General features: G+C 39.2%; 3 protein-coding genes across 3 annotated transcripts; all 3 read left to right on the forward strand.

Annotated features, from left to right (window-relative positions):
• Nucleotides 1-772: 772 nt before the first annotated feature.
• Nucleotides 773-11,067, forward strand: LOC139980803 (uncharacterized). Its single transcript, XM_071992746.1, has 2 exons — nucleotides 773-3,563; nucleotides 4,234-11,067. The coding sequence occupies exon 2, from the start codon at nucleotides 5,529-5,531 to the stop codon at nucleotides 6,588-6,590; it is 1,062 nt and encodes a 353-aa protein (XP_071848847.1). The 5' UTR covers nucleotides 773-3,563; nucleotides 4,234-5,528; the 3' UTR covers nucleotides 6,591-11,067.
• On the forward strand, nucleotides 6,675-7,202 carry LOC139981359 (uncharacterized). Its single transcript, XM_071993697.1, has one exon. It carries the CDS (start codon nucleotides 6,675-6,677, stop codon nucleotides 7,200-7,202), a length of 528 nt encoding a protein of 175 aa, XP_071849798.1.
• Nucleotides 9,709-11,088, forward strand: LOC139981360 (alpha-(1,3)-fucosyltransferase fut-1-like). The gene has a single exon (XM_071993698.1). It carries the CDS (start codon nucleotides 9,709-9,711, stop codon nucleotides 11,086-11,088), a length of 1,380 nt encoding a protein of 459 aa, XP_071849799.1.
• The last annotated feature ends 2,155 nt before the right edge of the window (nucleotides 11,089-13,243 follow it).

The following is a 13,243-nucleotide window of genomic DNA, read 5'->3' on the forward strand; positions in this document are numbered from 1 at the left end:
GAAATTCCTCGCTATGCACCTGTCTAACCGTGTCACAATTTGTTACTAAATATCACCAAAAAACGTCACAGACCGAAAGTAGTTTTACTTTTTTTTCGATATGAATTAGCTAGACGGACTACATCCGTAATGAAATTTAGTTTGCCGATAAAAAAGGAAAATAGGGCTATAGCAACCAGTAACCACATATACATACATCCTGATATACAATAATTGCCCAAACCTCCACTCCTTTTCGTTTACGACTTAATGATCACAAAAGCACACTCAGACTCAACAAAAACAGTTTTCCAGTGGCTGAACATTTTGATCTTCCACAACACAATATCGACTGTCTTAAGTTTGCCATAATCCTGGATAATTTGTCTGATCATGATAAAAGAAACAATGACAGTTCAAACTGTCATGGTCTCAATAGGGATATGGCTTTTCTTTCCGGGTTCAAGTACTTTGAGCAGTCACTATAACATGACCTCAATCACTCTATTTGCACCTGACGAAGGACAAGGGTGTCCGAAAATTTGTGAAGCGTGTAGTTCTAAATATAATGTTGGATATACGGGCAATACATGTTGTCCTTTTCTTTTCTACTATATATATATATATATATATATATATATATATATATATATATATGTATATATATATATATATATCTATATAAGCGCGAATAATTTTGGGGATGAAAGATACTACGCGCCTGCACCCAAGCAAATGTTCCCACCCCCCCCCCCCCCCCAATATTTGAAATAAATCGCCGCCCCAGATCGGGAGGTTCTGGGTTCAACACACAGCCGGGTCATAGGAAGGTGGGTTTTCATCCAAGTGTAATCTACGGTTTTTCCATCTGAAATGACATTCTTAATTGATAAGATTCCAAGTTTGACTTAAAATGTTAACTTGGAAGCAACCCGACGTATGAGTTGTAATCCAGGAGCCCTCTCGGATTTCTTCCACATTTGTGGTCCCCTTAAGCGTCGTAAAAGTAACTGCTGCTGATTATGTTATTAAAATAAATTACTGTCTATTGACTATATGACTCATAAACTCTTGTGTGAATCGGAATGCGTTCGTACATCTCTAGAGATACGACTTTAACCAGAGAATGAAGATGTGTACATCTTGTCGGTGCGCAGAGATTAAGTAATAAAGCCAGATGTGTCGAAACTCAGGACTGGTCCAGAGGACAATTATGCCACCAGACCCAAAGTTCTACACTCTTCAGTTTTCCTAGTGTATCTTACCAATATGAGAATACATGATGACTATTTATCCCATATTTAGAATACTACTTCACATCCAATAAAGCGTTATTTAAAGTACCGCAAAATGTAATCCGAAGTTAGGCTTTTCAGTAGTAGGCCTACAGCGGATTATTTCGCTCCCTATATACTGTAGTTTATCTAAACAACTAGTCCGGCTATTTTTAACGAATTTCGGCTACTATAGACCGGCCTTATGGAACGCCATGTTAACATTTATTCAATAATTATAGATATCTTCAATTTAATTCGATATATCTGCATTTATTTTCAGATATCTCGAATTAAAGTAAAGATATCTCTAATTATTTCAGATATCTCCAATTTAATTAGAGGTATCAGAAATTGCATTTACGTTATCTCGAATTTTATTTAAGATATCAAGAGATATATTACAGATATAAAAAATGGGAACATTATTGAGATATTTCGAATTGACTGAATCGAGATATCCAAAACTGAGTTCGATATATCAAGAATTCGAGATATCCAAATTGAATTCGAGATTTCCAAAATTGAATTCGAGATATCAAGAATTCGAATTGTAGCGATGAAAAAGAAAAGAAAAGGAAAATGTCCGATCTGGAAATATAGCGTACTGCACGTTTAATGTGTTCTTCGTGTGTTTAGTTTCTGTATTAGAATTTATAAAACGGGAAATATTTATGCCTGCCAAAGTCATCACGTGGCAATTTTGGCCTTAAAGGAGCATATCCAGAGACTGATGCATATTTTAAGGCTGAATATCTTGAGAAAACCGGAATAGCTTTATAAAACATAACTTTCACTCAAATACTTCATTTTCTTTTGAAATTGTGCCTAAGATTATCCTAAAGATAACACGAAGACCTCAGTGCTCATTGAGGGAATCGGGTGATATAATTTAACCCGGGGTTCAATCTGGCGCCCGATGGGATCACAAGTAATGCTACCACAAACAGTAAAAGTTGGGTTTTGCTTTCCAAATGTACTTGAATTTTGTGTCAGACGTATTTGTATATGATACAAACTCTTCTAAGAACGGAAGGCTGTCCAGTTTACATAAATTAGTTACTTTCTTATACGTTATAATATGCAGAAAAAATTACAATCAAATATGTGTGAATACAATCTTTATTATTTGAATATGAAAGGCCACATTTATTATTTCCATCCAAATGTCCAATTCTTATATCAAATTTATCTTGCCAAAGTTAGGTTTAACGGATAAATCGTCATTGCAGAAAGGATAATACGGATTGGAAACATGCAGTTATTCTGAGAAGTACGTTAAATTCTTCCTTATTGTTAGTAAAAACGATATATGAATTAGACTCCACCATTTTGTTTGCAAAGGTTAAATAGGTTATTTGAAAGCTGCTTGCGTGCATTCCATGATAAAGTGTAGAAAGTCCAAGTTCATTCTAGCGTTCTTAAAATTTGTTGAATCATGATGGTAATTCTTTATCTACAATTGTCCTCTACAATTTTCTCCATTATTACTCAAGTCATGCTATCACAATCGTGCTTAGTACCCGTGTTAAATTTGTAACGTACAGCCATGCGTCATAATCAAGGGAGCGGCGGAAGAGGAATGAGGGGAGGGGGAGGGGAAGGGTACAAACTTCGAGGAGTAGTGGAACAATTGTAACTTTGATTTGAAGGATTGGAGAGTGCAAACCCCACAAAGATACCTCAAAACTTTTTCGAAAAAATTGAACACTATTCCCTGTAATATTAATTCATGGCCGATTGCAACACAAATGGAAGGATAGACGATGTACTGATACAAACGGCGCTGATCTGGTTGTTGAATTGTTCAAACGATTAAAGGTTAACTTATTGAACTCTTTGTCTCATCTCAGATCGTGATTTTCACCAGCACAGGAACCACGTGACGTTTAATCACCAATTAGAACAGCTTGAGGCATTTATGACGTCATTACTCTTCATATACATGCATGATAACCGGACCGTTTATAGCGCTACTTACTATACTGTGACTATCCGCGTTGCAAATATTTTTCTGTTGCAAAGACTTGTAAAAATGGTTTTGTTATAACATACAGTAGGTCTCTACAGATAATAAAAAGAACATTATACGATCTGCATATAATTGACGGAATTTTTCATTCCACGTTTATGTTAAAAATGTGAACGATTTTGACCCATATAAAGTTAAAAACATTTCATGACGGATTTATGCTAACTAGGGGTGTTCCATATTATGAGGAGGTGAATTGATTTAAGAGTGCCATGTCAACGACCAACTAAAGTGAACGCCCAACTGAGCGCAGCAAGTTTGAAGAACTTCTCGTGTTGGTAAAGTATTTACAGTTCAATTTGCAGACGGGTTTCACCTGAAAATAGATCACAATTCTTTTGTAGTCACCAAAATGTCTTTGTCATGCTGAATTTCGGAGTTAGACCAATGTTTTAGAACAAGTATAGCAGCCGATCAGATGTGACTGAATCTAGGCTAGGCTAACGTTAGGTTAGTAAGCTGCGTATTGTGAGAGATCACAATGACTCGCAGTTATCTTGTATGTAATGCTTATGGTTAGTCTACGGTTGTTAGAACTATTCTAGTATACGGCATGTCTAGCGTTACTGTAGTGTTGCTGTTGCCACTAATAATATAATATGGCGGAGTGGATTATGGCGAACTAAAGGCTCTGAAACCCAACCAAAGCTCATGCGTCAATTAATTTAAAAATGTATATTTACCTTTGGTATTATGTTATTATAATATAATATATACCAGGTGTACGAAGGTCAGGATGCAAAAGTCGGGTGACACCAAAAAAAGTTATCCCTGCGACAATTTTGTGTGTGTGTGTGTGTGTGTGTGTGATGGAACGGCTCTGTTTTTTGTTTTGTTTTGTAAAGCAGAGGGTAGAAAGGACTGTGGCTAAATTTCTGGGGCACTTGATTTATTCTTCTTTTTTTTGTCCCTTCTTTTGTATTTCTTTTTTGTATTTTTTTCTTCTAGGGCGGACCCTTCGAGGAGTCCGCAGTTTCACGCTACACGAGTGGAGAACGGAACGTCTACGGAGAAGAGGAGGCGGCCCGGACCATCCCGGCGAAGCGGAAATCCACTAAACGCCGGCGCCGGCCCAGGCCATCCTCCCGCAACCCCGACAACAGACTCGAACGTTCCCCCGCAGAAAAGAGGACTTCCAACGAGGAGTGGGACAATATCATCGGCAAACTGAGACATTTTAATATGTTTGGGTTGGAGAGAGTAGGCAGGTCATTTACAGAAATGATATACAGAAGGGGGCTAAGTACGGACCCTTGGGGGTCCCCGCCTGGAGGGTGATGGCCTTGGAGAGGCACTGTTTAAATAAATAAAAAGCCATTTTCCTATCAGTTAAAAAAGACCTGAGAAGACAAGCGATATTGTTAGGACCGAGAAGACCTAACTTTGATAATTTATATTTAAGGCCACTGTGCCACTTTTGATCAAACGCTTTCTCGGCATCCAGAAAATCTGCAGAGGTGGTATGATTGCGTTTGATACGCTTTGATATACTCAGTAATGCGGTAGAGGGCTGAAAAGGTACCTAAGCCTTTCCTAAAATCGGACTGGTTACTAATAAAAAAGTTATTCCCATGGAGGAAACTCCTAAATTTAATAAGTGTCTTAGAACTCCCATTAAAAATGTTTTTATTAACGTAATTGGTTGGGGGGCTATAATAGCTAATTATATCCACATGGGAGTTACGGGAGGTAAACAGTTTGACCAAGACAACCTGGGAGTTGCCGTAGTTAGTTGGGTAGAGCGGAGGTCCTTCCTAACACCAATAAGAACCCCACCCCCCCCCCTTAGGCACTAGTAACATCATGCCTATAGATGTTAAAATTATTAAACCAACGTTGGGGTTAAGTTTGGTTTCGTTAAGGAGGATGATATTCGGATTCAAAATATTAATGTAATAGTTTAACAATTCCAATTTATTCTTTACACTGTTAATATTTGAGTTAGCCATCGACTCCAGGGTCAAGGGGTTCTAGCGGGGAGTCCCTGTTCTCTCTAACAGGAGGTTTGGAGATTATGTCATGCAAAACTTCTCCCTCAATTTTGAGTTGGAAGTGCTTTAGTGCTAATGGGACAGCCGAAGCTATTATGTTACTCCTGCTTATGTTAGTGATGTTTGCCTTCTGAAGAACAGTTATAACTAGCTCAGTGTTATTATATCTTACCTAGGCCTGTAATGTTTTGATTAGTTTACATCAATCTAAAAGTAAATACTGCCCTCTGCTATATGAAGTAAATAAAGGTCATGAGCGATACAGCTCAGCTTCAAAAAGAGAAACACGACGAAACAACACATGCCATCAGGGCCAACAAAAACAGTCCAAATAGTAAGTTTTCAAATAAGCCTAGGCCCAACAGAAATCAGCAGACTAGGGGTGGTAGGCCTAATACTAAGTGTCGTAACTGTGGAGGAGTCTATCCCCACACCGGTGAGTGTCCGGCGAAGGGCAAGGACTGCTACAAATGTGGTAAAGCAAACCACTATGCAAAATACTGTAGGAGTAAGCCAAGTGATAACAGAGTTAAGCAGATCAGTGAAGAGGCAAGTGACTACGTTTTTGCGGCAAATGCCCCAAAACTTGAATCTCTACCGTCTTGCCAAGTGGAGATTGCAGGAGCTAGAATAAGCATGGGGATTGACTCACAAGCAAGTGTCAATGTCCTAGATAAGCTCGCTTTTCAAAAACTGACAAACGAATCCGGGGCACCGGACGATTGCCTCAAGCCATGTGCGTCTAGTCTCTTTGCGTATAACTCGCATACACCACTCCCAACTCTTAGAGAAATTCGAGAGAACGTGACAACAGAGAAAGGGAAGACAGTCGAAACACGTTTCTGTGCTGTAGATGGGTTTGGTGGAAATCTTCTGTGTTATCAAACAAGCATAGATTTAGGACTACTGTACATTGCGAACAGCATTGAATCAGACATGTTTTCTCGATACCCTGAATTATTCAACGGAATTGGGAAAATAAACACAGAGACGATTAAGCTGCATATAAACACAAACGTGGAACCAAAAACTCAGAAGCTACGAACAATTCCTTTTCACGTCCGAAAGGATGTGGATGAGGAAATCCAACGTCTTCTAGATGAGGATGACATTGAGCGGGTGCAGGGTCCAACACCCTTGGTATCGCCGATTGTGACACCACCAAAGAAAAATGGTGGTGTGCGCATTTGTGTGGATATGAGAGAAGCAAACAAAGCCATTGAGCGCGAGAGATTCCCTATGCCTACCGTTGATGAACTGATAAGTGCTTTGAACGGTGCCACCGTGTTCAGTACGTTGGACCTAAGCGCGTGATATCACCAGTTTGAGCTCGACGACGAAAGTAGGTACATCACAACATTCACAACACACCAAGGTTTGTACAGGTACAAGCGCCTAATGCTCGGTGTTAACGCAGCGAGTGAGAAATTTCAGAAAGCGGTCAGTCACATGCTAACAGGATTACCCGGAGTAATAAACATTTCGGACGATATCATCGTGTATGGACAATCAAAGCAGGAACACAATAAAAACCTGAACAGTGAATTTCAGCGCTTGGCCGAGTGTGGGGCATGCCTGAATCGCGACAAATGCAAAATCGCGCAGCCAGAGGTAGTTTATTTAGGACACATATTTTCTGCTCAAGGAATCAGCCGTGAGCCAGCAAAAATTAACGACATAAAAACCACGGAAGTCCCAATAGACGCAAGCGCAGTGCGCTCGTTCCTCGGGTTAACGCAATACGTATCAAGGTTCATACCCAACTACGCGTCGATCACCTCTCCCCTACGCGAGCTAACCAAGAAGGAAGTCAAGTTCGAATGGTCCGATGAGTGCAATCAGGCATTCGAACAGTTGAAACGTACTTTGACAAATGAAACAACCGTAACAGATCGACAGCTCCAACCCATCTGTGGTGATCGTTGACGCAAGCCCGTGTGGTATTTCAGCTATGCTGTGTCAAGAAAACAAGGTTGTCGCTTACGCCAGTCGCGCAATGTCTGCAGCAGAGTCTCGCTACGCGCAGATAGAACGAGAAGCACTCGCGATCAAGTTCGGAGTAGAACGGTTCAGAGTTTACCTGTATGGCAGCCATTTTCGAGGTACACACTGACCACAAACCTTTACTTCCCATTTTCAACAACCATGGCGCTAAGAGTAACGCAAGAATAGAACTGTGGCTGTGGAAACTTCAGCAGTATGACTTCGAAATCAAGCACATACCGGGCAGAGATAATCCAGCTGACTATCTGTCACGGTACCACTCACATCCTGAAAGTCACAACGCCATGATAGAGGATTACGTGAACTACGTTTGCAGTAACGCTGTACCGAAAGCAATTAAATTTGAGGTTGTTCAAAGCGAATCTAAGCAAGACAGCGAAATCCAAGCACTCGGCAGTGCTCTCGAATCAGGTGATTGAAGTGACGAAAATGTTAGTGATTTCAGACACATGAAAAATGAGTTCTCTGTAGTTGACGGTGTTGTCCTTAGAGACACGCGGATAGTCTTGCCAAAATCACTTCGCGAACAAGCCATTGACTTAGCACACGCGTCGCACCAGGGAATCGTCAAAACAAAGCAACTCCTACAAGAAAAACTTTGGTTCCCTGGTATCGATAGATCCGTTGAACACAAAGTAAAAGGCTGTCTAACGTGCCAAATCGTGACCCCATCTCCAACCCCACCAGAGCCCTTGCGAATGACAGAACTCCCCAGCACCATCCATTCGCGGGAGGAGAATACGTAATGGTAGTTATCGATGATTACAGCCGTTATCCAGAAGCTATAATAATACCATCACTACAAGCGAAAACTGTGATCCCGGAATTAGACAAAATATTTTCGCGACACGGAATTCCAAAGGTGGTACGTACCGACAATGGGCCACCTATGAACTCGGAGGACTTTGCCAAGTTTGCAAACTATCTTGGTTTCACTCATAGGAAGTGCACCCCGCTGTGGCCCCGTGCCAATGGTGAAGCCGAGCGTTTCATCCGCACGCTTGTCAAGTCTATTCGAGCATCTGTACAGCAAAAGAAAAACTGGAAGCAAGAACTTTGTAAGTTTCTCCGCCAATACAGAGCTACACCACACAGCACTACGAATGTATCCCCGTTCGAACTCCTGTATGGGAGAAAAATGTCCATCATGCTCCCAGACGCAAAACGCGAGCTACGCGACTTCGCCGGTCTTCGCGAACGTGATGCTCAAATGAAGCGGAAAATGAAAGCGAATGCCGACAAATCTCTGCACGCACGCGAGTCCAACATAGCTATCGGTGATACAGTCCTTGCGAAACAGAAAAAGCGGAACATGTTGTCTACCCCCCTATGATCCTAACCCGATGACAGTAACGAAACGCAAGGGAAATTGCGTAACCGCGAAGGGGGGAAATGGTTCAGTAATCAAACGGAATTCTTCATTCTTCAAACGCTTCGAAGGTGAACCTAGCGAACCTGAGCAACCACCGGAGGAGATTACAGAGGGGGTAAGTGCTGAAAACGACGAGTTAAGACGTTCTCAGCGAAGTACGAAACCGCCAAGGAGATTAATATCGGAAATATAAACTGTGAACTTTCTAAACACACAGCCACATTAAAGTATTGTATGTTTTTGAAATAAGTGAAGTCAGATACATTTTGAGCATCATCTTTTCTTTTATTATCGCCTGCATTATTTTCATGTTTTACCATAAAAAAAAGTTATTCTTTCCCATTCCTTATTTCACAAGACATGAAGTATCGATATTATCACTCTAAGAGGATTGTTCCATGTTAACTAAAAGGGGAGGGATGTAATGTTTTGATTAGTTTACATCAATCTAAAAGTAAATACTGCCCTCTGAATTATGAAGTAAATAAAGGTCATGCATTATATACAAGAAATAGATTGGTTGACAACAAAGATTCACAGAATAAATCCATCGTTATCGTAACCATTTTCTTTTTTACAATTACATTCACAATAATGTATAATACCAATGTCAAAGAAAGAAAAAAAGCATGGAAAATCTGAAAAAGCTACGCTTGTACACTCATAAAGTGCAGATTCACCATGAACAAATTAAGTAAAATACGCTAACTACACTACTACAAATAAAGTCTTTCAATAAAGATGAATAGACCTTTTGTGAAACAAATCAGATAACTAAACTTTTGTTGGATATTCATCGAAATACAAGCCACGCCTCCCTCGTTGTAATGGCCAATTGTAGAACAAAGTATTCATGGTCACAGAAATTCAACCAATGAAAAGCGAAGTGCTGGAATAAATTTAAAAATTTTACAGCAACAAGAAAAGTTAGAAATCGCATAGCAGCGTTGGTTGAAAAGCAGGAACGTTAGAAATAATATGTCGAGTTTCCTTCAGTCATTCAATGCCATCAATCAGTCAACTTAAAATTGATTAGAACATTATCTTATTTTCACGATGCGTCGTTATAGAGAAATTCTGTTAGCAATACTATGGCTCTCATTAATAACGATCAATTTAGTAGCGTTATATTTTCCTCTACGGAGCAACCGTACTTCTGGTGTTCATCATGACAATCGAGATATTCCAAACAGTGGGCCTATATTGGTTCCATCCGTAAAGTCAACTGCGGTGATCAACGAGGATGGCAGTGTCCATAAAAAGGAAGAGATCGTAGAGAAACATATCGGAGGAAACTATATTAAAGACAACATACTCGTTGAATTGGTCAGTCTGGAGGAAGATTGGGAAATGAAGGAACTGTTCAATCGAACTGTTCAATGTCCTGGAACAAAAAGAACTATCAAGTTCCATAGATCTTATATGGATTTCGAGTCAGCAAGGATAGCTGATGTCGTTTGCGTTATCTCGGGTGCGGCACCATCAACCTGGAGGAATCTCCAGGAGGTAAGGAATCCTCAACAGATATGGATGTTCAGCACTGCTGAAAGTGCCATTACATCTCCTCCTTTCCCTCATAGAAATCAAAATGGCCAAATCATTGCAAGAGGTCTTCATTTTAATATGTCATTTGGTTACCACCCCAAGTTCGAAGTTTACGCACCTTTCGGTGCGTATATTCCTTGGACGGAGCAACAAAGAGAAAACCTTAACATTTTGAAGAGGGAAATTTCTCCTAAACCTCAAATTGACGCCGTCGGAGCATGGGCTAGCAGTCATTGCCATTATGACTACTGGAACAGAACGAGTTTCGCTCATGAATTAGCGAAGCATCTCCCGACTGACATGTTCGGAGATTGTGGGGACAAACGATTACCGCGAAACACAACCGGAAATAATGTTCTCAAGAAATATAAGTTTTACCTAGCATTTGAAAACATCTGTTGCTCGTTCTACATATCTGAAAAATTTTGGACGGCCCTTGCGGATTACGAAGCTGTGCCAATTGTCGTCGGTGCCTCAAGAGCAGAGTATGAGAAAGTTGCCCCGCCTAACTCATTCATTTACGCAGATGACTTCGGATCGGTTCAAGATTTAGCAGGATATGTGGTCAGAGTAGCTAACGATGATTCTCTCTACCAACAGTATCACGAATGGAGAAAGCATGGATATGCTGAGGTGTACCATTCTCATCGCGTTTTCCCATACTGTGATGACAAGATGGCATGTAAGTTGTTGGATTACTTAGAAAAGAATGCATGGAGACCAGGTCGTCCGTTACATATGGACATGGATCTGTACGGGCCGGACTGGGTAGGCAGTTGTAACACATGCGGGCAGCGTGAATGGATGATGGATTTCAATATTAAAAGTAAACAATTTCATGGGGACTTCCTTCAGGCACTAGAAAAATTTTCTAAAATAGAACATGTGTAAACTGATGTTATTTTTAATACTCCGGTGCAGAACATGTTACGCCGTCATGGCGGGAAGCTGGGCATGGATCCCCCCCCCCCCCCTACTCCATCATTATTCTTGAGATCAAGCCAGGGCTTTTAAGATATTCATCTTATAGCTACAATAAGCCATTTATCCCACACGAAAAACAAGGTTTCTTTTACTGATTATTTTAAATTATGCGTCACTGGAGCAACATTTCCTTTATTAGGAATGTATACATTTCTAAGTATACTTAGTTATGATTCGTGAGATTTAGAACTTTAAAGATTTCCATATTTTGACCACCGCTGACCTAAAATGACCTTTGACCATTAATCGACGCCCATGGGTATATATACCCATGGGCGTCGATTTGCTTCTAGAATTGGGGGAGGAGTGGGCATGTGGCGAATGAAGCAATTAAAAACATGCATGTGAGGCAAAACAGGCTAGACGGTTAGGGAAGTTTCAAGCTTTCTATCTCACAAATTCTACTTCTTTTTCGAAATATCGCGGACTTTTATACACATCTTTTGCACTTTCTCCTTAAAAATTTCGTAACATTTCTTCAAATGTTGATTATTTGTATGTTTCATTATTTGGTTTTACTCATTTTGGTCATGAATGGTTGTTATTGTAAATGAACTATCGTATGATTTGATTAGTTTTTACATTGAAATTTTGGCTATATATCTCCCAATTTCAATTATATTATCTCATGCAGTTTTAGACAATATTCTCAAACTTAGATGTTTTTCTGAAACTTCTGCCCTCATCCCCCCCCCCCCCCCCTATTCGTGATTACTTTTTTTTAATCTCAAATTTTCACCTTTCTTATTCCAAATATTTCCTAATTGTTTTTCTAAAAACATTATATTTAATTATTAAATTATGACATTTAATAACTGATACACCAAAAGTTTGACTTGTTTCATAAAATTTTGAACATTTATATCAACATTTCTACATTTAACGTGCCACCATTTTATCTCAAAATATCGGATTTTCCTTTGTGTGTCGAATTTTGCTCTTGAAATTTCCATTTCGTTATGTTAAAATATTTGAATGTTTTATTTGGAAAACTTGGCTTTCTATCTTAAAATATTCCCTTTTATCTGCTTTTTATTGAAATTGTCACTTTTTATTAGAAAGTTCCACATATACTGTCGAATGATTGGCGTTTCATTGGAAATGTAAACTTTTTATGCACAAATTTTGACTCTACTATATCGATATATCGGGAAGGAACAAAAATCGGTAAGTGGACGAATTTTGAGAAATATGAAACCACTCCACCCCCCCCCTCCCCTAAGCAAAATAATATTATTTGATTTGTATGGCACTGATTTAATTGTATATGTGTAAGGGAAGTTCAGTTCTTTTTTAACTTTGATATATTTACCTAGAAAGGCTTTTTGCAGCAGATAAGCAGTTTAATGACTGTTGTTTTCACTCTCTTTCATTTGGAAAGAAGTAGGGCTAAAACAATAAAGTTATATTCTGCTTACAATATATTTGTGTATTATAATTCTGAAGTCTCTATAGCCACATTATATGATAATACAATGCATTGTAACCACTTTACGGTAACACAAAAGGAAATGTGTAGTCCAATCTCTTTTGACTTTTGTCCATTGTATTTGATAACATTAAATGGAGATCGAGAATTCAATAGCGACATAATATAGAAGGTTACAATGCATTTGATCCACTTCACGGTTTAACACTTGTAACAACATGTAGGCGATTTTGTTTGTTTTCTGCATTCGTTATATTTGCTAACTTTAAATGGAGATCGAAACATATAACTGGTTATTACCCCCAACTTATTTTCAGATATCTCCAATTTAATTAGAGATATCAGAAATTGCATTTTCGTTATCTCGAATTTTATTTAAGATATCAAGAAATATAATAAAGATATCAAAAATGGGAACATTTTTGAGATATTTCGAATTGACTGAATCGAGATATCCAAAACTGAATTCGATATATCAAGAACTCGAGATTTCCAAAATTGAATTCGAGATATCAAGAATTCGAATTGTAGCGATGAAAAGAAAAGAAAAGGAAAAGCTAGCCAGTGCACTTGCATGACTCGATCAGATAATCCTGATGCCGTTGCCGAAACAATCACTTTGGGGTCTACAAG

Source organism: Apostichopus japonicus, chromosome 15, assembly GCF_037975245.1.
Source record: "Apostichopus japonicus isolate 1M-3 chromosome 15, ASM3797524v1, whole genome shotgun sequence".
In the NCBI taxonomy this organism is placed as follows: domain Eukaryota; kingdom Metazoa; phylum Echinodermata; class Holothuroidea; order Aspidochirotida; family Stichopodidae; genus Apostichopus; species Apostichopus japonicus.

Coding starts and splice junctions, on each gene's coding strand:
- LOC139981359 (XM_071993697.1), top strand. CDS start 6,675: ATGCTCGGTGTTAACGCAGCGAGTGAGAAATTTCAGAAAGCGGTCAGT.
- LOC139980803 (XM_071992746.1), top strand. CDS start 5,529: ATGAGCGATACAGCTCAGCTTCAAAAAGAGAAACACGACGAAACAACA.
- LOC139981360 (XM_071993698.1), top strand. CDS start 9,709: ATGCGTCGTTATAGAGAAATTCTGTTAGCAATACTATGGCTCTCATTA.